This window comes from Rhododendron vialii, chromosome 6a (assembly GCF_030253575.1).
Source record: "Rhododendron vialii isolate Sample 1 chromosome 6a, ASM3025357v1".
Lineage (NCBI taxonomy): Eukaryota > Viridiplantae > Streptophyta > Magnoliopsida > Ericales > Ericaceae > Rhododendron > Rhododendron vialii.
In genome coordinates, this window is record NC_080562.1 from 33627143 (window position 1) to 33654317 (window position 27175).

At 38.7% G+C, this 27175-nt stretch overlaps 4 protein-coding genes across 4 annotated transcripts; 1 reads left to right on the forward strand and 3 right to left on the reverse strand.

Annotated features, from left to right (window-relative positions):
* The first annotated feature begins 1015 nt into the window (after positions 1 to 1015).
* On the forward strand, positions 1016 to 5307 carry LOC131330692 (uncharacterized). Its single transcript, XM_058364368.1, has 2 exons — positions 1016 to 1413; positions 4667 to 5307. The coding sequence occupies exons 1-2, from the start codon at positions 1137 to 1139 to the stop codon at positions 5047 to 5049; spliced, it is 660 nt and encodes a 219-aa protein (XP_058220351.1). The 5' UTR covers positions 1016 to 1136; the 3' UTR covers positions 5050 to 5307.
* Positions 5308 to 10141: 4834 nt separating this feature from the next.
* LOC131328651 (dirigent protein 2-like) lies at positions 10142 to 10687 on the reverse strand. Its single transcript, XM_058361568.1, has one exon. The coding sequence runs from the start codon at positions 10685 to 10687 to the stop codon at positions 10142 to 10144; it is 546 nt and encodes a 181-aa protein (XP_058217551.1).
* A 3737-nt stretch (positions 10688 to 14424) lies between these two features.
* On the reverse strand, positions 14425 to 15024 carry LOC131328652 (pterocarpan synthase 1-like). The gene has a single exon (XM_058361569.1). The coding sequence runs from the start codon at positions 15022 to 15024 to the stop codon at positions 14425 to 14427; it is 600 nt and encodes a 199-aa protein (XP_058217552.1).
* Positions 15025 to 23828: 8804 nt separating this feature from the next.
* LOC131330683 (mitogen-activated protein kinase kinase kinase 18-like) lies at positions 23829 to 25141 on the reverse strand. The gene has a single exon (XM_058364356.1). The coding sequence runs from the start codon at positions 25005 to 25007 to the stop codon at positions 23931 to 23933; it is 1077 nt and encodes a 358-aa protein (XP_058220339.1). The 5' UTR covers positions 25008 to 25141; the 3' UTR covers positions 23829 to 23930.
* Positions 25142 to 27175: the final 2034 nt, after the last annotated feature.

The following is a 27175-nucleotide window of genomic DNA, read 5'->3' on the forward strand; positions in this document are numbered from 1 at the left end:
GTACTTATAAAAAATAAATTACAAGCTTAAATTCACCCAAACCACATCCATACCAATCCGACCGAACAACGCTCATGGATGAGTGACGGATGAGGTAAATATGAATGTGTGTTTTGGTCTTTGATTTTTTTATTTCAAAGAGTTTTTTAGAGCAGATATAAACGTGATTTATTTTTAAAAATGTTACTTGAGTAATGTAACATTTTTATAGATGCAAAATTTTGGAAGTTTTTTAGATTTTTTCGAAGTACTTAGCTGTTTCAAATCCGTCCAAACCGATCAAGTCGAACCGCCTAAACCATAAATCAAACCAACCGAACTGTGAAACACTCACGGACGGTTGCAGATGGAGAAAACAACAATTTGGCATATGCAATTCCGCTTAAAAACCGAACCAATCCACCCAAAACCAAACCATGAATAGCCCGAGCTCCACATGGAGAGCAATGAAAAAGAGGAGTAAAAATGGAGGGGTGAGCGTAGCACGGCACCACCGAGGTGGCAGCTCAATTGGTGGCGAGAGTTCGAGTCCCGGCGGATGCTTGAACCTCGTTTGTGGACCAAATGGAGAGATCTTTCACCAGCTGTACACTAGGTGGTGTCATGGTGATGGTCCGTCCTCACGGATGGTAGCTATGGCTCGAACCGGACATTCTATTGGCAGGTAAAAAGTCCCTATGGTCACGCCCAAAGGATTGCTACTTTGGTTGTCTCCTCCACCCTTTTGATTATAAAAAAAAAAAACCCCACGTACCACGGCTGTTTTATTTTCAAATAATTCTAGTGACACACCCAAACTCACACCTAAACTCACACCTAAATACACACCCATACTCACATGAGTGGTGGGCCTCATATACATACTACAGTGTGTAGTGTGTGTGGGACCCACCACTCATGCGAGTGGTAGGTGTGTGTTTGAGTGTGAGTTTGGGTGTAGTACTAGCACCGCTCTTTATTTTCTCCCTTTCTCTGAATGTATTTGTATGTGTATATACACACGTATATATATAAACCCGTAATTGCCACAATTACCAGAGCGTCGGTGAAACCAGAGAGGGAAAGTGTGAGAAATTCCAGACACACACACACACACACAAAGAGGTAGAGATAGAAAAAGAGAGTGACTGTTGAAGATGATACAGCTATTCTTGGCGGCGACTTTGGGGGCCATGTTGGTGATTCTGATCCTTCTCTTCAGGACTCCTCTGAGGAAGCTGGTGATCATGGGGTTGGACCGCCTTAAGCGAGGCAGAGGACCTCTCGTCGTCAAGACCGTCGGTGGGGTCCTCTTCGCCATGATGTCCGTCACCGTCTACAACATAGCCGAGATCCAGCGCCGTCCGATCGAGGCCATCAATCCCACCGACCAGATCCTTCTCGCCAGGAACATGCTTGAAGCTTCTTTCATGGGTAAAAATCACACCCTCTGTGCATATAATAACCGCTTCGTATATGTTCTTATCACCGTGTGTCTATGATTGTGTGTGTGTCATATGATCCTAGCTATATGTCAGCAAATTTTAGGGACTTTGTTACAAGCACACCGGTATATCTGTAGCCAAAACTTTTAAAGTGCCTAAATCACCTGTAGCGGTCGAGTATTGACTTTGAACTGATCCGTGAATTAGAAACGGACCGATAAGTGACAGAAATGGTCAGACACGCAAGCGACTTTCCATCCCATCTGTTTATGGGGGTGTAACCGTATTGTTTGGCGCAAAAACCGTTAGGTATTTGCCGATGATTCTTGATGTATATTCTATTTTCAGTCGGAGCTCTGCTCGATTTTGCGGCGCAACGACTTTGGGTGTCCTTGGCCGATAATGTGCGTGATCGGCTGATATTTAAAACTTTATTTGCAATATAATCTCGATTCTTGTGATCTGACTATGCTTGCCACTTTGGCTGTTCTTCAATTTTGCTGGTTATGCAAGTTTCCGACGCATTTAAGTTGTTTGTGGCTTGGGTGATGTGCTTCCATTAAGAGAGGGTTTGGTTATTGTTATAATTTCTTTTGTTTGTATACACTAAACGTGCAAATTTCTCCGCATATGTAATTCATTAACCACAAAGATTTGTTGTCTTGTACCCTGTAAAGCTTGGAAAGCACTTTAACCACAAAGATTTCTTGAGCTTTACTTTTTTATTTTTTTTTGATCCGCTTTCTTGAGCTTTACTTCACAGCTCAACAACTGTGAGTACGTAGTTCAAATATATATTTCCAAATTAAATGCAATTCATCAAATGCAACTCTTGTTTGAATCTTGAGTCTGTGGGGAGAGTTCACAAGGGAAAACAAAATGAGTGGAAAATGTACTCAAGCATGCTTTATTTGTGAAAGTTTGATTATTTGTTTTTCTTTTTTCCCCCAATACAAACTGCATCTTTCCACACAAACCGCATGTTGCCTTAGTTATTGAAAACTTTGATTGTGTTGTAACTAAATATAGGATAATTGCTCGTTCATTTATGTATGTATTGAATTTAAAATTTACCATATTTGTTGTGGATTCTTTGTTCAAATGTCAAAGGGTTTCAAGAGGACCTGTATGTACGTTGCTGTACCCCTTATAAATACAAACATGAATGGTTTCAAGCAGACAAAATGCATTACTTGAACAACTTAAAGTTTCGAGCACACCAACCACACAAGAACAACACTAATAATGTGCCGCTAAAACAAGCCACAAAAAGTTCAAATCGGCCAGATTCCATAGCCGATGGATCAGTTAAGGGCCTAAGGCCGACATAGAAAAGTTGAAGAACAACCATAACACAATCGAGATGGTGCTTTCGGAGTTGAAACAGAAAACCAGATGCCACCGACCATCACTTGGCAAACATCGAGATGGTGATTTCGGAGCTGAAATAGAAACCGAATACCACCAAGTATCATGTTTCTGTTTTAGCTTCGAAATCACCATCTCAATGCTTGCCAAGTGATGCTCGGTGGCATCATGTTTCTGTTTCAGAAGTTTCAAGTTTGGATCAATTGCTACCTCTTCACCACTTTTCTCAGTCAAATCAACGATTTTTACTGATCCCCCAGCACTTTTATGCATTACCGACTTCTGTTTTTTCACAACCCTTTCGGAAATGCTCTTTGTTTTCAAAGAGTTCACGATCTGGTTGGTCACAAGTGTGGAAACCTCTGGTTTTCTACCCACACCAGCATTTTCGATGGCTGCCAAGCAATGCTTGATGGCATCATGTTTCTGTTTTATCTCCAAAAATCACCATCTCGATGTCTGCCAAGCGATGGTCGGTGGCATCCGATTTCTGTTTCAACTCGATCCGAAAGCACCATCTCGATTGTGTTAAGGTTGTTCTTCAACTTTTCTATCTTGGCCTTAACTGATCCATTGGCTGTGGAATTTGGCCGATTTAAACTTGTTGTGGCTCGTTTAGCGGCACATTTTTTGTGTTGTTCTTGTGGGGTTGGTGTGCTCGAAACTTGAAGTTGCTCAACAAATGCATCTTGCAGCTTGAAACCATTATGTTCATATTCATAAGGGGTACATGTCCTCCAGAAAACCTTTGACATTTGAACAGATAATCCACAAAAAATATGGTAAGTTTTAAATTCAATACAAACACAAATGAACAAGCAATTATCCTATAATTTGGTTACAACACTATCAAATGTTTCAATAACTAAGGCAACATCCAGTTTGTGGAAAGATGCAGTTTGTATTGGAACAAGAAGAAAAACAGGGAATCAAACTTTCACAAATAAAACATGTTTGAGTACATTTTCCACCCATTTTGTTTTCCCTTGTGAACTCTCCCTACAAACTCAAGATTCAAACACGAGTTGCATTTAATTTGGAGAAATATGTTTGAACTAAGTGTCACATAGTTGTTGAGCTGGGAAGTAAAGCTCAAGAAATCTGTGTGGTTAACGTGCTTTCCAAGCTTGACAAGGTCCTAAACTCCCTTGGACAACTCTGCTGGGATTCGAAGCCGGGGTTTTATGCATTAGCGATTTCTTTTGGGATAGTAATGGTTAAATGTTTGGTCTTTTGTTTGAATCACTTCTACAGTGTGTATTGCCCATATCAGGAATAGCTTTAGACGTGTAGTGACTTCTGCAGTATCTATGGTCAACTGCTCCCATGCTAGTGTTTATTAGGCCTAACTATTTAGAAGGAGGTCTCCAACACGTCCACACCCATTCTTGGCTGGATTGCTTTCTACTTTTAGAGAAGCTAAATGAAATAATAGTAGTGAGAGTCGACTGGCTTGTAACTTTTGATACTTGATAGTTAATAGCACCTTGAATGGGTATTATCATACACTTACATTGGTTTCTTTAAGATAACTTCATTTGCTCTATCTAAGCTCATCTCAGTCCGTTGTGTAGTATGGAACTATGGATTACAGTATGCTAATTTTGAAGACTCGTGATTGTGGTGTCAAAAGCACTGTCTCCTGTCTACAATTGCAACACTTTCTTTTGAATTACTTAATAGTTTGCTGGGGTATTATACTTTTGCTTAGGGATTCCTAAATGAGATTATGGAACTGCCCTGTAAATAGAGTAATGACGTGGCATACCCGCGATGCCTGATTCTTTCATTGTATGTTTGTCATTGATGAATAGTCAAGAATCAAGATTTAAATCCATATGTGGATTTTGAGTTCATGGGTGCATGACGTGCAGGATTCTTGCTGTTTCTCTCACTAATGATTGATAGACTACATCACTACATAAGGGAACTTGAAAAACTCAGGAAGACCATGGATGCTGCAAAGAAGCAAAACCGAGGTATGGAAGATACAAAGAGTGACAGTTCAGACGGGCTCAAAGTCTTGGGTGATGAGATCTCCTCACTTAAAACAAAGGTCAAACAGCTAGAAACTGAATGTGAAACAACAGAGAAAGAGGTGAAGGCTGCAGAAGCCAATGTGGTGGCTCTAAACGGCCAATCAGAGGGACTCCTGATGGAGTATGATCGCTTGCTGGAGGAGAATCAAAACTTTCGAAATCAGCTACAGTCGATTGACCAGAACTTGTCTCATTCTGATAACAAGAAGAACACATAAGGTAACAAGAAATTTGCTTATATTTTGTATGGGTTCTAATTCCCATTTAATAATTTCCATTTAAGGGAATTTGATGTTTGGTTTAGAGGTGGCGGTGTTACGGTTTAGCTCATACCTCTGTAGAAAGATAGGAACTAAAAGAGGCACATATAGTATTCTCTGTAAATTGACCGTTTGAAGTGCCTGAAACTGATCGAAGCAACTGTATGTCGTTTGTTTATGGTAATTTTGAGTATAATTTCTGGGGAAGTGATTTCATTTCTGAGTCTGTATGTTGTCTTCCTCTTCTTCTTTCTTTCTTTCTTTTTTCCCGGTAAAAACTTCGAAGGAAGAATAGTTATTTCGGCATCGTGTCCAAAGGAAAATATAATATACTTAGAGGTGTTGATTGGGCCAGGCTGGCACGGGCACCTTATAGGAAGGTTGGGTTGGGGCTGTCGTTTTGGGGCACACGTCATGGGTACGACCCAGTCCCATTTAAGTACGAGCACCAAACTGGCAGTTTCCCGATACTGGCGATACTGGCGTAGGTACAACACTCGCACAACACAAGCACAGGACCATTGCTTGTCTCCTTCTGTCGGTGCATTCAGTTGATTTCTTGTGCCCGACTATTTTGATGGAGGCAGCTGTTAGATCCATTTTTATTTGCTAATTGTGGAACTTCCAGTGGAAGTAGTCGTGTCCTGGGCCTAGAGTATTCTAACATTGCACTGACACGACACGGCATTGCCCAATTAATAAGGATCAGGATCCTCTCCGGTCCCTTTAAGGGACTGGATCCAGTCCAGCCCGTTTCCGGACCCTTCATGGGTCCGTTTTAGTAATCGGGAACATTCATATTTTAGAGCTCGTCGAGAAGATTAGGCACACCAAAATTCATGTTAATTGGATGCCGTTTAATCTGTTTTCAAAATGTATTTATCTTTAAAAAATGAGTTTTTATCCAGTGTTGCAATATTTTTTAAACCCATTTTTTTAGAGATAAATGCATTTCAAAAACAGATTAAACGGTATCCATTTAACATGAATTTTGGCATGCCTAATGTTCTCAACGATCTCTAAAATATGGACGCTCCCCATCATCAAAACTGACCGGGGAAGGGCCCAGAAGTGGGCTGGACCGGACCGTCTAGAAAGGGACGGGAGAGGATCCTATTAATAAATGGCCCAAGCTACGTGTGACCTAAGTCACATAATACTTCAAACGGTATCTACTTGCGCTCTCAATCCTCGCACACTAATTTTAGTTGTTTTGGAGGTTCTTAAGACGCTTTCACGCTCGTGCTCCTGCATGCGCTTTATGTGACGTTAAGCACGAAAATAAATGGGTTGGGTCGGCCGACCCAATTGACACCGCTAATGTGTACCGACTTGAGTATTCGCAATGAGATGGGAAATTAAAGAGCCACATCTTATTATGATGATAGTAATTCAAAGCATCCGTGCAGTTTATTCATATTAGGTCATCTTTCGGTAAATACACATGCCTTACACTTGCACCTTATCCTTAAGCGTGTAGCACGGTAACGTTGCACCTTATTACGGAGTAGGATATTGTCGCACCTTATTACGGAGTAGGATATTGTCGCGTCATAGTAAATGGTCTCAAAGGGGGCAATTCCCTTGGCAAGCCTGAAATTCCCCGTGCCCCCTACCACAGAACTCTCTCTGACACTGGCAAGTTGTATGCTACGTCCCTGTATCTCTAACGTGCTATCGTTGTATTCCTTAATTACTAGTGAACACAATGGAGAACAGGACATGAGTATTCGCCCCGTCCAGTGAGGAGGTCACATAGATGCCCTGGCCTCGTCCTACTTCCAGCGAGTTCTTTTCAGGGCCAGCTGTTATCTTATCGTCGGTGACGAAAATAGTTCCGAAACTGAAAAACGACCAGACCTTGCCGGGAATGCCTGTGACTATGGCAACCGTGGCATTGGGGCCGCCAACGAAGTCTTGAAAGTAGAGTGTCATGTTGGTTTCTTTTAGTTGATTATCAAAGGCTCGTGATGAAGATACTAAAATTGCTAGGAGGAAGAGTAAGGACAATTTGGTGGGCGGTGTTCTCGGTTTCGGACCCATTTAGAGGTGATCTTTCACTTGTTATTGATCGCTTGGTGCAATGTGTGGGGGATAAATTCCACTCAAATCCTTTCCTCCTTTTGTTGAACGGTGTGGGGGCTCGCCGAGTCTGGAGAAATTTCTACCGAACTTGGGGTGGTTGCCACTGAGCCTAGCACCTGCAAGCCGAAGGGGGGGTTCATCCAGGTAGAGCCTCCGACGAGCTAGTTAGTACTCGGGAAAGATAAAACGAAACATAAAGCAAGGAATATAAGCCGTTTTTGTAGGAGAGGAGAGGAGTGTTGTGTACCTTAGTTGAGCGGAGAGCTTTGCTTATATAGAGAAAGAGGTGAGTGAAACTTAACGACTAAGTAAAGGCTATTAATAGAAACTTACTATAAATGGAAAGTTAGGAGACTTAGGGAGTAAGCTAGGTAAAAAGTGCAAAGGAAGCTTGTAGAAGATCACAACTTACTGCGTCCACATAAGAACCTTCGAGCGATACAAAGAGCTGCCAAACGATACTAAGAACTGCCGAGCGATAATAAGAACTGCCGAGCGATAATAAGAACTGTCGAGTGTACTTAAGACAAACGTTCGGCAATACTTATGGGATAATACTTTACTTGTTGAAATCGTTTGGCTATAATGACGTGGCTTTGGCAAGATAATAAAATGAAAGTCCCGAAACTTAAATAGGAACAAAGATAACACCTTATGGTCCTTCCGAGATATGATTGTACCCCTTTTGGACCTTATGATCTGAGGGAAATTTGGCCCCCTACACAATGCCCCTATTTAAATAGATAGATTTCGCGGATCTGGTCTCATGGCCTCACAAACCACTTAAGAGTTAGAGTTATGGGCAATACTCGTATCACTTAGAGAGTTATGGGCAAGAGTTACAGTTTTGGCCATTATGGGCAATATCACTTAGAGTTATAGGCAAAGAGCCCAAGCCTATGGAACACTGCATGTTACTAACTTACTATCCCTAGTTCAAGTTGAATATTTTGCCTTCCTCCGCACTAGTTTATAAGAAGGGGGGCGTCGGGAAGTTGCCAACAGAACTTGAGACTCCTAGCTAGTCTCCACTTTAAATAGGAAGTTCTAGCTACTTTGTGTCCCGGACCAGCTTGCGTGCATCTCGGACTAATCCCTACAGCCCTTCTCACAACTATTTCACATGCTTACTACGCGCAGGGTGTGGTGGTCTCAAGAGTTGGTGGCAAGGAAAATCGAATATGAGACATTAAAATAGAGCAAACCCATAAGTCCCAAGTCAATACCACCAGGTGAAGCCCTTGGGGTTAAGACTTAAGATCTGTTTGGAATATAGAGAAAGAAAGGAAAAATATTTTGGAAAAAATTGAGAGAGAGTTGAAGAGAAATTGGGAGAAAAGTTGAATTGAGATTTGAAAATTTTCCCTCTCTTCTTTTAGTACCAAAAATAAGGTTCCGCAAGTTCCAAACTAGCCTAGTTTGTCTCACGGAAAAGGGAGAGTGAACTGTCCGATTTCAATTTGCTGTAGTTACGTACTTGGTTCATATCTCTCATAGCTAGAAAAGGAGAAGATGATTGACTACCACTTCATTGGATTTCACTACAAACTTGGAATCTGGATTCAATTATACGCTTGCTCTTTTAATTCTATGGTTGCACTTCAGGCAAATTTGAACAAGTTATTTTTCAATCAGTCGGCAGGGGAGTTTAAATACATTGTGGAGTTTCGACAACCGTCCGTTACCAATTTGCATGGGCCCCCAATAGAAGTTGGGTGACTATCTTCAAGTGGAGACTAACTCTCGAGGGATGGCCTCGTGATCAAGGTCTGTGACTTAGGAGATTGCTCCCTCTTAAAATCTCATGTTCGGAACTCCTTAGGTGCCATCAACTTTTTTGGAGCCAATTCATACAGAGTTTTGCTCTAGCTTTAATTGGGACTCGCCCATGCTAGTGGATAGTGAAATTGATCCCTAGCATTAGTTGACTTTGCTAGCAGCTGTTAGTTGACTTTGCTCTTAGCTTTGCTAGCAGCTATTTTGTGGCCCATGTGTGCACTCGCCGTGTAGGGAAGACTATGGATGCCCATCATAAAGTTAGAGATGAACCCACTGGAAAATGGCTAGAGCTATTTTTGGCTTGTGGTCGCCAACTTAATACAACAAACACATAAATTGTGGACAAATGATAGTACAAACTACATAGAGGGAGAATGAAGCTAGAGAAAAATAGTGAGGAAATTTCTAATTAGCAAAAGGGATTGCGATTCACCAAACATGTTGGGCAGAAAAAATAATCAAGGCAGAATCTTATAGCATCAGGACAGTGCCTATCCCCCGATTCACCCCGGTTCAATGCACAACACGAATGTTGTGCGGCCTCCCCGAGCCCAGTTATTGGATTTTGAATCAATAAATCAATAACAAGTACCAAATCCTTCATCAGTCGCTTAGCCATTTGAGTGAGTCTTTGACACAAAGTTAGCTATATACTACAGTATAATATCACCTACCATTGGCACTAAATTAAAATTGCACACATTACCCACTTAGCAATTTCCACTTGGTCAGAAGTTACGATGGCTAGCTAACTCAAAGAAAGAATTAAACCAACATGGCATCAAGCATTTTCTGTCACCAATAATCCGATAACAGCAAGCAGCGACAACAGCTCGCCAGAAATTGGGCTTGGCCAAAATAAATATCTTTATTGTATATGGTATAGTATTTTGTATGCAAAATATTTTGTTATACGTCTTTGTTATCGCTAACTCAAAATCCTGCAGCCGCCCATAGAACGGACATCTACAATTATCATGTCCAATCAAAACAAGACATTATACAATTTCGTCAAGGATAAACGTTATTGAGTGAAATCAACACAAGGGATTTTCAAAAAAAAAATGTGAGAGTGATATACGAACTGAGGTAGGCCAATACAAAATTAGTACTACAATGTTGCATGACCTCGCCCTTCTTATTGAATTCTTTAAAAATTGTACAAGTGCATAATTAACATCGATCCTCAATAGTGTAGAACAGTAATGTTGCACTGTGTCACCGAGTAAAATAGCGTCGCGTCGAAGGAAACAGTCTGGAACGTTGCGAATCCGGTAGCAAACCTAAATTTCCCAGTTCCCCCAACTACGGCAGTCTCTGCGGCGCTAGCAAGGTTAAAGACACGTCCCTGAATTTCCAACGTGCTTCCATTGTATTCCCGATTGGTGAACACAATGGAATACGTGATGTGGGCATTTACCCCATCCAGCGAGGACGTGGTGAAGATGCCCTGGCCCCGCGCGATTTGGGGCAAGTCCATGTGCGGGCCGGCTGTAATCGGGTCGTCACCAACAAAAATGGTCCCAAACGAGGAGAAGGACCACACCCGGCCAGGGATGCCGGTGACTATGGCGGACGTGGCGTTTGGGCCAGAGGAGAAGTCCTGAAAGTACAATGTCAAGTTGGTTTCTTTGAGTTGATGGCGATCATAGGCTTTTGATGAACTTAAAAAAATTGCAAAAAGCAAGAACAAGGACAGCTTTGCGAGCGATGTGTTTGATCTTGATGCCATTGGGCGGTGGTTTAGACTAATGCAAGAATGAAGTGTTTGGGCACTTGTAATTGATGTAATATGGTGTGATGGTCTACAGCTATATATGCGTAGAGAGAAAGAGAGAATTAAGGATAGAAAACTTTATGTCCTGATAGAATAGTGCTACATAGGCAGATATCGGACGGCTGGGAAGCCATCTGTGATCGGTGTGTTAACATTTTTGTTTCATATTATTGGACGCACAGATCTGATATCATCGCTTACCTCAAGAGGGCGGGTGACTATGGTCGGAATATAATTTCATGTTGTGGACAAACTGATGTGGTATCGCGATCACTTACGTCAAGAGTGATATGAGCGAACCCCATTGTTGCAAAGTCAAATCACCTTTTTTTATTTGTTTCCAAGTTAAAGTTCCATTAATTCAACTTGTCTTGGGGGGGATATTCACTCTTATTAATTCTAACAAGATTTCAATTCGTTCATACTTAAGTGTCCGTGTTCTTCCCTTCGAATGTCATGTTGATCAACGATCGAGTAGTCGATGTATATATAATTATATAAGTGATGACTTCATTTGATCCAAATTAAAACAGCTTTTGAACTATTCTGTATGTGTGTCAGCTTTCGGCATCTATTTTTTTCGGAAATAACTGGACTCGAAGTTAATTCATCACCCAAAAAGTGAATACGCGTGTGCAATTTCCTCTACATCTTTGTCTAGTTTTGTTTACAAATCCCTCATACCGTAAAAATTAGGACGAACAGCAAATACCCAGCAGCTGCCTTTCAAATTTTGACGGCCGATCGAATCAAGCTACGTTATTTAAAAACTAACAGTAAACGCGTGTCTACTCAATAAAATACTACTAGATAAGATTAGGTCTTCTTTATAATTTTTATCGGCAGATAAGGTTTAAGAATGTATTGATGAATAAAAAAAAAGGTTGTTTAGATGTGTTTGACTTTTTCATATACTTCTTAGTATTGGTTCCTAACGACATTAAGGCTAGCTCCGTTTGTTTCGATGTAAAATATTTGAGTAGTTGGATAACAAGAAGAACAAAGTTGACGATTGATGATCACCAAAACAAGGAGGTCACGGTTTTCACACTTTGTTTCTAGGAGTATAAGATTAATAGTTTATGTGTCTAAGTTTTTTTTATGTGATATAATTTGCTTTGAATTTTTGATATACTTCTAGTGTTGGTTCCTATATACTGTATATAACAACACTAAATTAATAACTGTAAACTACCAGCATGAAGGTATTTGTTGAGTATATATACTAGGGTGATAAGGAGATCAAGCTGATCAACAAAACAAGAAGCTCGGAATTTTTCGCGCTTGGTTCCCTTTTAAAAATGTAAATGATGTGCCTAAATTTTTATACGACTTAGATTATGTTTTTTTTTTTTTTTTGGGTAAGTAATTTGTAATTAACCAATTAGGACTAGCTAGTTCAGTTGGCCAAAATTCTTGTATATCACTGGGAGGTCAAGAGTTTGTTCGTTGTTTCCGGTTTCAATATATGTAATTCATATACAATTCACTAGTAGTATTTGGTATGTACTTCACAATCTAACACCGACTTTGCCACGCTTCTCCTTCAAAAAAAAATTGAGAAATATAGTCAGACTATTGTGGGAACCATTCGTATCTAAGGCCTTGTTCGGACAAAAAATCCCCCTTGGTTTTCCCGCCAAAAGCTAAGGCTTATTGGCTTATTATTTGGCTCATTTTTGGAGGGAAAGTCAGCTTTTGGCTCATTTTTGGAGGGAAAACCAGCTTAATTATTTGTCCAAACAGCCCCTAATTACTGGTAACAACCTATGAACGCTGAAAGTAAGAACGATTTATATATAACTTTGAGTGCAGTTTTTCAATTTGGGTAAATAACTTAAATCGCCGTAAAGAAATGGTAACAAATTAAGATGGTACAGAAGCCCATACATAACAGAAAGTCTACGGTTACCGATCGGGAAATCCCGATTGGAATCCCGACGCCCCGCCGGGCACTCTTCAGCCACCGGATGGCCGATCCGATCCGTCCAATAATTCTAAAAAAAAAAACCAAGTGGGCCTAAGCGAGAATAAATGGCATCCGACTTGTGTAAGTGGCCGATCCAAGCACTCCTTTTTTGGCCGATCCAAACACTCCGTTTTTGGCTGATCCAAACACAAAAATGGAGTGCTTGGATCGGCCACTTATACACGTCGGATGCCATTTATTCTTGCAAAGGCCCACTCGGTTTTTTTTTTTAGAATTATTGGACGGATCGGATCTTTTGTCCTGTGGCCGGAGCGTGCCCAGCAGGGCGTCGGGATTCCGATCGGGATTTCCCGATCGGTAACTGTAGACTTACTCTACAGATAAACCAAGAGAATAGTTCCAAGCTGCATGTAGTTGTTGGCTCATAGTCACAACTATTAAGACGTTCAACATCTCATATATAGTCTAACATATACAAATTCAATCTTCTCAGACTTGACCCCGAGATGACTTAACTTTAGATTTTTCTATAATACTCCTTCCGTCCTATTTTGTTTGTCTTTTTTTTTTATGTTCGTGTCAATTTTTAATCGTTTACATCACTCTGATCCAGACAAGAACTCGCCCCCAAAATCACAGGGCCGGCCAAGGCATCTATACCACGTCATCGCTAGATGGGGCAAACACCCACGTCATGTTTTAATTTCCATAGGAATACAACGGTACCTAGCACGTTGGGAATTCAAGGCTGTAGATGGAAAATGCTGAAAAGAAATTGGAATATATTGAGTTGAGTAGCTTAATTAGAAGATGTAATTGATGCAAGATAAAATTACAACAGATTAGATAGTGAAGCAATGTGAAACCTACTATAAAACTAAACTAATTCCTCCATAGGCAGCTTATAACGTTGTTGTAAATTTACAAGTTTGAAACTTATTTCTGTATTTTTTATTTTCCATAAATTTTTGTACAGCTTTTTGTCGTAATTTTTGGGGTTATCATTTATCTCAATGGGATGAATCAGAAAAGTATAAAAATATAGGCCGATATTGAAAAAATTCAATTAAGACGGCACTTTAGATAAATAAGACAACTGTTTGATACTTTTTTCGTTTTTAGTGAACTTTTTTTTTTACTTTTGGTCATAATTTTGTATTGTTTAGACTCCTCTCATCGAGATAGATGATTAATCCAAACAATATCACACGAATTTAACAAAAATTTAGAAAAACGAACAAAACACATAAAACAAAGAAGAAAAATAAGTTTACAAAAGAGTGCTGTTATGTGTACATATGAAATACATACCATGTATATATGAATTTTGTGGGCCCCACCTCGGGTCCACAAAGATGATCCGAACTGTCCATTATTTTTAAAATATTTTTTTATGGAGCCCCGTAAAAACTCAGCTCAACCCGATAACAATAAAGATTGATTCTAAATTCGTAAGGGAAAAACTAAGCAGTTAAGTAGTTTTGCCCCCACAAATTTAGAATAAATCCTTACCGATATATGGTTAAGCTGATTTTTTACAAGGTTTCATAAAAAAATATTTTAAAAATAATAAGCGGTTCGAATCATCTTTGTGAAACCTGAGTTGGACCCCATAAAACTCATATATATGTACATGATATATGTACATTTCATATGTCCCCACAGCTTTATTGTTTACAAAAACCGAAAAAGATAAGTGCAATGTTGCATGACCACGCCCTTGCATCTTCTTGAATTCTTTGTACATGCAAGTCCATAATTATCACCCTCCATAGTGCACGACGGTAATGTTGCACCGATTCACGTCGGACGACAGCGTTGCGTCGAAGGAAACGGTCTCGAACTTGGTGAATCCCGTAGCGAACCTAAATTTACCAGTTTCCCCGAACTTGGCGAATCCCGTAGCGAACCTAAATTTACCAGTTTCCCCAACTACGGCAGTCTCATCGCTGGCCCTATTAAAGACCCGTCCCATAATTTCCAATGTGCTACCATTGTATTCCCGGTTTGTGAACACAATGGAAAACACGACGTGGCCGGTGCCACCATCGAGCGAGGCCGTGGTGTAGATGCCCTGGGCCTGTGCGATTTGCGGCGAGTCCTTGTCCGGGCTGGCAGTAATCAGATCGTCAGCGACGACAATGGTTCCGAAGGAGGAGGAGGACCACACCCGGCTGGGGATGCCGGTGACTATGGCGGACGTGGCGTTGGGGCCAGAGTTGAGCTCGTGAAAGTAGACTGTCAAGTTGGTTTCTTTGAGTTGAAGGCGATCATAGGCTTTTGATGAGCGTGCAAAAATTGCTAAGAGGAAGAGTAAATAGTAGTACAATTTTTTGAGTGATGTGTTTGATCTTGGTGCCATTGGGCGGTTGTTTAGACTAATGAAGAATGAAGTGTTTGGGTACTTGTAAATTATGTAATGCATGGTATATATATATATAGAAAGAGAGAGGAGGAGGAGGAGGAGGTAATATTCGTTACTTGTTCAAAGTCAAATCGCCTCTTTGTTTCCAATTGAAGTTTAAGTGAAAATGTTTAGAGGATATTCACTATGAACTAATCTAAACAATTCCATTCGTATTTTAGTCTTTGTATTCTAACGGTGGTGGTTTAGTCGTTCTATTCTAAGAGATAGACGCCGATCAACCCCCAACATCCTTTGATGAGGCGGTGAATATACCATTTAAGAATATTGTTTACAAGGCTCGATTTGGTTTTTACGTTTATTTGTTTCAGTTCTTTTTGTAATCTATAATCTATTTATCATCTATAATGGAAGTTGTTTATGGAATTATCGATCCAATTATTCTGTATTTTTTCCAACATCTCTCCCTCCTCTTTAATTAATTCATGTTCTTTGTAGTTTTATTTTATTTTTATTTTATTTTATGGAACATGCTTAATTATCAAATACTAACCTCCATAGGTGAGATTCCCTTTACCATTTTGCTTTTATTTCATTTTGCTTGGTTGACCTTAGCTTCACTACGCACCTCACCCATGAGACATGACTTCCACATGTGAGTTACCACCCAAGCAATAAACATATACCCTTATAAACAACTCAGAATTGGGGACGTATTTACTCCATTCATCAAAAAAATATCTCAAATTTTGGATTGGATTATTACGATTGGTGTCTTTATGGGGATAAAAAAAGATACTTAATGGGATGGATAAATAGTTGGGAGTCGGTATTGGACTATTCTATTGGTTTGATACGTTGTGTGCCATCTTTTCACTTTTGGCATCAGTTATTTTGTGAAATAGCCGCACTCGAAGTTAATTCATCACCCATAAGAGAAACTTCATTGAAGTTATGAAAAATGCTGCAATACAAAATCCCTTATTGGGCACATACCACATGCACCCATTGAATTGCGCGCCTTGAAATCATAACATTTCGTGACTCTTGTATGAAATTCATATATAACATCAGTCTGGTTTCGCAGCTTTTGGATAGCAATTCCTAACATCTGTATGTCATGAGAGTTTGTTTCGATGTGATGAATTTCGGAATAAATGTTACGAATTTCTTTCCAAAGGTGATGAATCCTTATACATACAAATTTTATGAATTGCATACAAAATGCTACTCCAAAGTTTATTTAAAGTGATACTACACATTATACGCATCAGAATAAGAGTGTGTACTATAGTCTTGTAGCATTTTTCGAGGTTAAATAAGCTTACAAAATTCCCAGTTTCGGTGCTTCCTAAGGGGGGAAAAAAATACTCCATGCGTTTGTTTGGCCATTCATGATGAAAAGGAATACGCCAACCAAACACTGTCCTAACCCCAACCCAAAAACATGGATTATTCTTCTTAATATTAGTGACTAGCTAGTCCTCTCTTTTTTTTTTGGGTGCACTGGAATGAAATAAAACAACTACACTCTCTCAGAAGAAACCCCGGCCCAATACCATCAAAAGCCCAACGTATGGGGCCTTGGACGGCTTTGTTAATTCCAAGTACTGTTAGAAGCTCCCAATGTCCAGCCCAAAGTTATATGCAGGCTTGAGGCTTCAGCGCAACACTCTCTAGTAAAGTTGTACCTGCATTGTTAAATAAATGGACCAAAACCACTTTTTTTTATAATATATATATATACAGATTCAATCAGGTAAGGGCGCTCTTACCTTGTTAAGGTAAGGACCTCCCATTTTCCGATCGAATTTCGATGATCCGAGCCGCTCAATGTGTTTAGAAAGTGATTTTAAGGGTACTCGCAAGAAATCTGCAAAAAAAATGACCGGGAAAGGCTTTATCCGAGCAGTTTTTGTTTGTTTTTTATCGAACGGTTCAAATAAAAACTGTTCGAATGAAGCCCTTCCTAATATATTTTTTTGCTGATTTCTTGCGGATACCCTTAAAATCACGTTCTGAACACATTGAGCGGCTCGGATCATCGAAATTCGATCGAAAAAAGGAAGAAAAAGAGAAGCCCTTACCTTAACAAGGTAAGGGCGCCCTTACCTGAAGGGGACTGATATATATATATATATATATATATATATATATATATATATATATATATATATATATATATATATATATATATATATATATATTTTTTTTTTTTTTTTTCTTTTCTTGTTCCACGAGTAAATGAACTAGTACTAAACGACCTTTGCTGCTGGCTGCAGTTGGAAACAGCAGTTGGAAACAGCTGCCTTCAATGACTTTCCACTAATTAGTAGTAGTACTTACTAAAACAAAGTTAGCTCAAGGGGGTATTTTCTGTGGCCGTGGCCTTAACACGAACTTCAACAGTTCAACTTTTGTACTGCAGCCTCCCTGGCATTCTTTATTGGGGAAAGCACCGAATTTAATTAGAACAATTATTTGGTGCCGAAATAAATGCAGTAATGAAGAGAAAAAAAAGGCTCATTTATAGGAAAGTACTACTTTCCTCATAGTTACGTTGTGTTTCGATGAGTTTTTGGGAAATTTTTGAAAAATTTTGCAGGGTTATGAGTGGAAAGAGAAATGAGAGTAATGATTGATAGTAAGAATAATGATTGAAAATAGATAGAAAAAGAAATGAGAATAATGATTGGAGATAGATGTGAGTAACGATTTGAAATATGAGTAATGAGTATTTTTTGAGTTGAGAAATTTTTTTCAAATCACTATCCAAAGAAGGCATTAATTTCCACTACTTGTAATGTCCACATCCTGTGTGATGCGTATGGATCCGTCTCTATCTCCACCTACAAAGAGGAAATAGATGCTTTTGGGTCCAAGCTCCTTATTGGGTTTTATTTGAAATATTACAGGTCCTTCCTCGTCGAGTAAATATATCTACGCAAAAAAAAAAAAAAAAAAACTAGTAACTACGTAGCTTTTTGAATCGTTAGTTGTCCAACAAAATAGACTGACTGTATTCTTTCGGTTCATTTTTTTCTTGGAAGAATTTGATTTGATAGTGGTTTATCGATTTCAGATTAAGTTAAGGAACAATTGACTTGAAGATAATAAACAACTTAAATTATCGAGTTAGAACCTGTAAATTGTAATAGGCCCAAGCCAAGTGAATTGGAACTGCAGACAAGTTAAGTATGAAAAAGACCAACGAAATTGCCAAAAGATTATATTCAAGTGTTTATTCAATGCGATGATTGAGAGCACGAGCGTAAGGCATTTTGAAGAATTATGCGACTGATGGTTGTGGGTTGAACTCAAGACCTAGAGGATAGAAGCAAAACTCCTTTACTGCCGAACCATTTTGAAATTTCAAAAATGCACATGAGATATGTAAATTCTTTACTAACCCTACTATATTTTGGGGCCTGAATTTTGCACCTTAAACCGGAGATCCTAGGTGGTGACCTGATGGACCCGTGCCCAAATCCGGCCCTGAGTTTTGTGTTTACAGAGGGGCATTTTTCCAAGCTACGTGATAGAATTAGGAATGTAGCCTAACAAGAAAAGGGTGACTTACCCCCACCCTAAATCTCAAAATGAGTTCTCTTCCTTTTGTTTTGCATAAAATGAACCTATCACTTCCGTCAGGGATTATTTTCCTGCCACGCCACACCACTGCACCTGTATTAGAAGTTTAGAACCGAAGTTAATGTTCTACTATGGATGAGTGGTATTATGAGTATGAAATGACGTACTTCTCTTCTACAACTCCGTTGTACCTGGTTGTTTCAATGTATAAACCACTTCTAATAGAGGAATTCTGGATTAGGAAGCGCCTTAATTTAAGCCAAATCATTGATTAGGGTGTTTCGCCGATTTCTCTGTTGATTAGGGTCTGTAATACTTTAAACATGCCTACACCTCTGTTGCATCTCTCTGTTTGCCTAATTTAAAAAATAATAATAATAATAATTACCACTGTACAGAAGATTACGGCCAATTAGCTACACGTGAAAAATGATGCTTTTAATGACCTCTAGTAGTAGGAGTAGTAATTAAGTTGCTAAAAGGGCTCTCCCTTCTTGTGGCCATGGGCTTAACACACTTCAAGTTTGCAGCGGCTAGCTAGCCGGCTAGTTCGCTGGCACTCTTTACTATGGGGAGGACAGGATTTTAATTCCATTATTCCCAGTATACCCTGCTTACTTACCGGAATAATAATATATATATCTCTCTCCCACTGAAAAAGAAGAGATTTAAATGCTCATTTATTGGAAACTAATTACTCCCGACCCGTCAATTTTGAATGGATAGCTTGCGTGCACATACTTTTGTGCGCAAATTCGGACTTTTGATGGGTGTAGGTTGCAAGAAATAACGAGGAGTTCGCGTGCATCGAACAATTTCAAACACAAAACACGTACGAATCCCCTGATTCGCTAAGGTTCTTATTTTTTAAGTACTTACTTTATGAGACATGTTATTCTCTTACAATACATCGCATTTAATTCAAAATATAAGTATTTATTTTTAAATAAATACTTATTTACCTTACTGACATATAACAAGCACTGAGTTGTGGCTCACATGAAAACAAACAATAGTAATGTGTGAATGCGGATATTTTTATCTGCTACTGTATTTTGATTGAATTCTTAATTTGCATATAGCTTTATCCAAATCGGCGGAAGGATCAAGAATTTAGAAACATGGATATTACTTGCACGTGTGGAATATTATTATTTTGGCGCTACGCGTAAAACTAGGCACTCTTTCTTCGATTTTCCTTTCTTTTTTCAAGTTTAGACATCTAATTCTTTTTCTTTTTTGTATGGTGTTTATGGTCTCTAATTATGAATGTTAGTGGTCTTAGTAAATTAGGTTTCCTAAAGCTCAAAGATACGAATTGGTATGAAGATGGTTATGCTATTTTTTTTCCCTTCATTTTTTATACTAGTTATCTTTTGAATTAAATGTGATGTATTGTGAAAGAATGATATGTCGCGTAAAATGGAAAATAATTATCTAAAAAACAAGAATCTTAGCGGAACGGGGCCAAAGTTCAATTATTTTCATAGATGGGAATGCAGCTTTTTTTGTCCTGACTATGCTATGCAAGAAGAAGAACTTACTGTAGGATAAGATTTCTTCTCGGCTAGCCATAATCGTGAAAAAAAATAAAGATATTACATTCCAACAAAACGGGTGAACGCACTAACTAAAGATTTGAACCGTTAGCAGTCCAAGTTATTTAATTTTGTCAAATCAATGCGACGAATGAATCAACCAAATCAATGTTGATTAAGAATTTCGAGGTAATTTTGTATTTCATGTTACGGATTTTCCAATTTATATATTCTAAAATGGCGCACGTGTTGTTATACTGTTTGATTGCAGGAGTAATTTGGAGGGCAATAAAGTGCGTTGAGATGGCTAATTTTTATTTTCCTTAATTATTTTTCTTATAATTAAGATGGCTCAATTCTAGTACTCCATTTTCCGTTTAACATAGAGTTGGAACCTCGTACCCATTTTGAGATTACACAAAACTTGAGAAAACACCAAACTATTTCAAAATTTCGTTGTGTTTGAGATTTAATTAAACAAAATCAAACATAGCCAAGATTAATTACCTGTACTCTAAATTTAGCTAAATTAAAGGGATGCCGAACTAGAAACAACTTGCCCAAGATTATGTTGTGAAAGAAGACCTTACTATAGGACAAGACTTCTTCTTGGTCAACTATTGTCGTGAAATAAAAAAAAATATACATTCCAAGAGAAGGGGTGAGTGCACTATCTAAAGATCGGACCCGCTAGCAGTTCAAATCATTCCTTGTTCTCTTTCTTGTTCAAAAAGAATTTTTCAAAAAATTCTCCCTACTTTCAACATTTCTCTCTCTATCTCTCTCCACTTATTACCCTTACTATTTTTCAAAAAACTTTTCAAAACACAAACCAAACATTGAAAGATAATTTGTCCAAAAAAAATAATTAATTCTAAGTTTCGTTGTTCATTTTATGAATTTCTATAATCCAATTTATATATATTCCAAAATGGTACACCTCAAGAATGAGATGAAAACTGTAGCCATGTTAAACCATTTGATTGCAAGTATAACTTGGAGGGCAATAAGGTGCGTTGAGATGGCTAATTAAGGAGGACAAACATTTTGCTACTATAAATTCTAGTATTTCATTTTCCTTTTAGCTAGAAGAGGGATATAAGCAAATAAGTTAGAACCATCTATTCTATTCTGTTTGACCAAAAAAACGAAAAAAAGACAGAGAGTTAGAACACCCTATGGATGACCATCCCATTTTGAGATTACACCAAAATTGTGAAAATACCAAACTATTTCAAAATTAGGTAGTGTTAATAAAAGATCAGATATATATATATATATATATATATATATATATATATATATATATATATATATATATATATTTTAACTTCTGACGACAAAAGAACAAAAATATTGAAGAAGTTACAATATTTAAAAATCATATGAAAAGACCTTGCGCAAAGGATAAAAAAGTACTTGCAAAGCTAACATCATAAAATAGAAAGGCACTTTATGGATTCATTGTTCATATGTAGGGTAGTCCCTAGGCCCACAACTCTAAATTTGTGTTATTATTATGAAGTTTTTATTGATACCACCATAATTTAGAATAACGAAAATGTTCAACAATTTTAGGTCGCATCAATTATTTTTATAGATGGGAACGCAGTTTTTTTGGTCCTAATTATGCTGTAGAAGAAGAAGAAGAACTTATTGTAGGATAAGACTTCTTCTCGGCCAGCCATAATCTCGTGAAGAAAAAACAAAGGAAGATATTACATTCCAACAAAATGGGTGAACGCACTAACTAAAGTTTTGACCCGGTAGCAATCCAAGTTATTTAATTTAGTCAAATCAATGCGACGAATGAATCAACCAAATCAATGTCGATTAAGAATTTCGACATAATTTTGTATTTCATGTTACGGATTTTCCAATTTATATATTCTAAAATGGCGCACATGTTGTTATACCGTTTGATTGCAGGAGTAATTTGGAGGGCAATAAAGTGCGTTGAGATGGCTAATTTTTATTTTCCTTAATTATTTTTCTTATAATTAAGATGGCTCAATTCTAGTATTCCATTTTCCGTTTAACATAGAGTTGGAACCCCGTACCCATTTTGAGATTACACAAAACTTGAGAAAATACCAAACTATTTCATAATTTCGTTGTGTTTGAGAATTAATTAAACAAAATCAAACATAGCCAAGATTAATTATCTGTACTCTAAATTTAGCTAAATTAAAGGGATGCCGAACTAGAAACAACTTGCCCAAGATTATGTCGTGAAAGAAGACCTTACTATAGGACAAGACTTCTTCTTGGTCAACTATTGTCGTGAAAAAAATAAAAAAATAAAAACATTCCAAGAGAAGGGGTGAGTGCACTACCTAATTATTGGACCCGCAAGCAGTTCAAATCATTTAATTTAATCAAATGAATGTAACGATTGATTCAACCACATCAATGTTGATTTCAATGAAAGATAATTTGTCCAAAAAAAATCAGTTGATTATAAATTTCGTTGTTCATTTTTACGAATTTCTATAATCCAATTTATGTATATTCCAAAATGGTACACCTCAAGACTGAGATGAAAACTGTACCCATGTTATACCATTTGATTGCAAGTATAACTTGGAGGGCAATAAGGTGCGTTGAGATGGCTAATTAAGGAGGACAAACATTTTGGGACTATAAATTCTAGTATTCCATTTTCCTTTTAGCTGGAGGAGGGATATAAGCAAATGAGTTAACCATCTATTCTATTCTGTTTGACCCAAACAAAAAAAAAGGAAAATGATATTGACACTCCAAAAATTGATGCAGACACTCCAAAATCAGTGTAACTCCAAAGTCACTTTGCTTTGTTTTTTGGAGTGCCAATATCATTTCCCAAAAAAAAAAAAGGACAGAGAGTTAGAACACCCTACGGATGACCATCCCATTTTGAGACAACGCCAAAATTGTGCAAAATACCAAACTATTTCAAAATTTGGTAGTGTTAATAAAAGATCAGAATTTTTTTTTTTAACTTCTGAAGACAAAAGAACAAAATTATTGAAGAAGTTACAATATTTAAAAATCATATGAAAAGACCTTGCGCAAAAGGATAAAAAAGTACTCGCAAAGCTAACATCAAAAAATAGAAAGGCGCACTTTATGGATTTATTGTTCATATGTCGGGTAGTCCCTGGGCCCCCAACTCTAAATTATTGTGAAGTTTTTATTGATACCACCATAATTTAGAAGAACGAAAATGTTCAACAATTTTAGGTCGCATCAAGTTTCCCTAAAGTAATAAACACAGTACTGGTAGTATTTACAAACTAGATTTGATAGCACATGTTTAACGCTAGTTCTGATATTACAGCAAAATTGTGAAAATAGCAAACTATTTCAAAATTTGATTGTGTTTGAGATTTAAACAAAAAAAAAATCTAACATACCCAAGATTATATGTACTCTTAAATTGAGCTAAATTAAACGGATGCCGAACCAAAAACAACTGCCATGAAAAAAAATCTTCTCTTGTTTTTCGAAGAGAGAAACTTATTCACGGAGGCTCCGTGAACATCACAATCACAGCCGTCCATTCGTGCAATCAATGGTTGAGGTTCGTTTTCAATTTTGACCGGTAAAAATTGATTTTTCAATCTGGATCGTCCAAAAATATTTTGGACGCGCGCGATTAAACTAGTACGTAACTCTCAATTCACAAAGCCCTCTGTAAAAAAGATTTCCTGTTTTTGTGAAATATCAAGAAATGATGTTCAATATATACTATACTGCTCCTCACAACCCCTATATACTGTACAGGTCCTAGAACTAAAAATTGCTGCTATCTGAAACCGTAATCAAACATTTTCCATTTTCCACCTCTAATTCACCACTAATCCCATCTCCCCTGTTACTGCGTCTAATCCTAATCCAATCGCCATCCCATCTCCAATGCGGCACCCCGGAACCCGACGACAACCGTCCGATCCTCTCCGCCGGAGAATCCGAACGAATTCCCTCGCACGTAACGACATCAAGAGTTTCTCGCTCTTCGATCGAATTCCACACGCCTTGATCCAATACACACGTTGGCGAATCCGAAACGAATTCAAGAATCTGCTCTCCCTCGGAGTTGGATTCCCTCAAAAAAGGATGTCTGAGGAGTTGCTTAGCCGTCCACCGCTCTCTCGGATCTGTCCTCAGGCACTTGCTCAAGAAATCCTTTCCTTCGTCGGAAAGAAAACCCGGTACAACCGGAATCTCCCCTGAAAACCCAATTCTGTACAGGATGGATACTGGGTTTTCGACTCGTGTCCACGGTGGCCCACCCGTGGCCATTTCGATTACCGTGCACCCGAGTGCCCATATGTCGGCAGGGCACCCCTGCTCCTCCCCACGCGCCACCTCCGGCGCGAAGTACATCGGCGTGCCGCCTATCCCTGCCTCTTCCTCCGCCGCGTTCAGCCACCTGGCGCAACCGAAGTCGGCGATTTTGGCCCCGCTTTTTTCGCAGACTAAGATGTTGTGACCCTTGATGTCACAATGTGCTATGCCACTTGAATGAAGGTACTCTAAGCCTTGAACAATTTGCCTGGTGTAAAACCCGATCCCCGGCTCATTCAGTCGGCGATCGCGACTTATATCGGCTATCGTGCCGCCGGGTAAATACTCCATCAGCAAATTGTACACGAGCTTGTTGCTTTCGTTGGTAATTTCGCACCCAATGTAGCCAACCACGTGGGGAGAGCTCAAGCTGGACAGAATTCTCTGCTCCCTTTGCAGAATTCCCGATAGCGATAGCTCGACGGATTTCACCGCGAAAGTATCCCCGGAGTGGCAGGAGGTGGCGGCGGAGACGGTGGCGGATGAACCGCGGCCGACTGTCCGGCCTCTGGTCCATTCCATTCTCGTGGGGGGTGTGCAGTTGATGTGAAGAAAGAAAATGTTGCCTTGGGTTGTTCTGTTTTTAGTTGGTTAAAGCGGGCTTTATATAATGAGTCCCAAAAAGGTGGCCTTATAAATAAAATGTCAAATTTTCATTGGTTGGTGGGGCTATTGGGCTGTGGTCGGCCCCTCTCTCTCTAAACTTTTTTTTCGCCGGTCTTTCGTTCGGGTCAACTCATACGCATCTCAATTAATTTCTTTTCAAGTATGTTCAAAGGCTAGAACTAGAAAACTTACAAAAAATTACTAATCTATCCCAATCAATTGTATGGATAGCAATCTCGCCAATCAACCGGAGTATCCCGGGACTTCTTTCTAGACGTATAAGTTTTTCTCTCTCTAGAGGTGACGATGTCTTTAAGGGGGAGTTTACAACGTGTAAAAAGTTGGGGTAACAGCTAGGCCGCCTGGACGGCCCATTACTTGGCAAAAGGGGCACGTGGAGGAATATGGATCAAAAAAGTGTAGAAGAGAAGAGAAGAGAAAAGGAAGGAGAGAGAGAGAGAGAGAGAAAATATTAGGGGGGTTTGGTAAATCGGTGGGTCGGGGAAGGAGGTTGGGGATGTGGTTAGTTCGGATTGGATAATCGGATATTCCTAAACACACACGGATGCTCTGTTTTTTGGCTGTGTGGGGAGTGGAAATTGACTTTGCAAATTGAATTTTGGGGGGTGAGGGGTGGGTTGAACCACCACCAAATTGGTGGATTTATGAGTAAAGTTTCCCAACTTTTTTTGGCCTTTGAACATCCTTATCCAAAAATACGTGCACACTGTTATGTGTGTGTATATACACACACGTTTGTATGTATACATAAATGTAGTATAATTCAACTCTGTCTGTGCGTGCTTAGAGTATTCTCTTCTAAACATGCAGTCCCAAGTCCGAATAAATGAGGAAGATTGTGTGGAATTGGGGGATGATGCTGTGCAGTGGTGTGCGCAGCACCCTGCTGCGTATCTCCGAGCCATCGGATCGTGCATCCGACGGCTTGGTTCTCATCTCGGCAATGAACGACTCTCGATCGTTGGTTGTTGAGATAAGATCCGAGCCGTTAGATGCACAATCCGACGGCTCCAAGGTGCGCAACAGGGTGCTATGCACCACATTGCACAGCACTAAACCGAAGTCCGATTGTGTGTTATATAGTAGCTGGCAAAATCCCATTCGATCGTTATGATGCGATATTGAAAAAAACTTATGTAGGGCGCTCTCTTCATTGAATATCGTGAAGCACGATGTCATTGGCAGAACTCAAAGAAAAAAATTGATTCGTGTAAATAATCCCAAAATATTGGGACTTAGCCGTTTTTGGTTTGATTTGTATTTCGTAATCAAGTTAGCTTAGGTATACTTTGACTAATGTCGGGATTCTAAAGTTAACAATCGAGTAAATCTTAAGCGACCCAAGAGTTCTTTAATTATGTTGGTGGGGGTACATCTTCAAACTCACAAATGAGTAAACCCGTTACTTGTTGTCATAATCCCACTCGGGTAACCCTTTCGAGTTGCACGTCTCAATGGGCATAACTTTGTATCTTCTTCTTTTTTTTTTTTTATCGTATATAATAATTGAAGACTTTGGATTGAGAATAGTACATAGTCTAACCAAGCAAAGTTGTGTGGTTTCTGTGGCAAGCCAAAGTAAGTAAGAGGATTAATTAACTAATTCAATTAGTAATTGAGATCAAACCAAATCCAGAGCATCAAGAGATACCTGCATTTTGTTTATCAAGCAAATCCTAACAATCATTAAAACATCTCCGATATGAGTATATCGGAATCTTGTTCTTCCAAAAACAAATTGGAATTTGGGAATCTTAATTTCCTCATCACAGAATTAAGAGTTTAGATAATAAAAAAAATACAATAAAAATTTTAGCATCATTTCGCGGCCTAAATGTAGGGGAAAATTTAAAATTTTAGGCTGGTCTTATTTGAATTTTTGTCCCATTCGCATCAATTTTTTTTAAATTAATCATTCGACTCAACTAGCTGAATTAAAAAGTAAAAAAAAATTATGGCCAACAATTTGTGAAATCTGAAAATGCTCAAATACAGTTTTAGTGTCTCTATGCTCTCAATTTGAACCTTTTTCAATTTTGGTCCTTATTGTTATATTCCTCTCG

What these genes read in the sequence shown, in the direction of transcription:
- LOC131330692 (XM_058364368.1), top strand. Translation starts at nt 1,137, where the DNA reads ATGATACAGCTATTCTTGGCGGCGACTTTGGGGGCCATGTTGGTGATT. An exon ending in GCTTGAAGCTTCTTTCATGG is followed by an intron (nt 1,414 to 4,666) that starts GTAAAAATCACA and finishes CATGACGTGCAG; the next exon opens with GATTCTTGCTGTTTCTCTCA.
- LOC131328651 (XM_058361568.1), bottom strand. Translation starts at nt 10,687, where the DNA reads ATGGCATCAAGATCAAACACATCGCTCGCAAAGCTGTCCTTGTTCTTG.
- LOC131330683 (XM_058364356.1), bottom strand. Translation starts at nt 25,007, where the DNA reads ATGGAATGGACCAGAGGCCGGACAGTCGGCCGCGGTTCATCCGCCACC.
- LOC131328652 (XM_058361569.1), bottom strand. Translation starts at nt 15,024, where the DNA reads ATGGCACCAAGATCAAACACATCACTCAAAAAATTGTACTACTATTTA.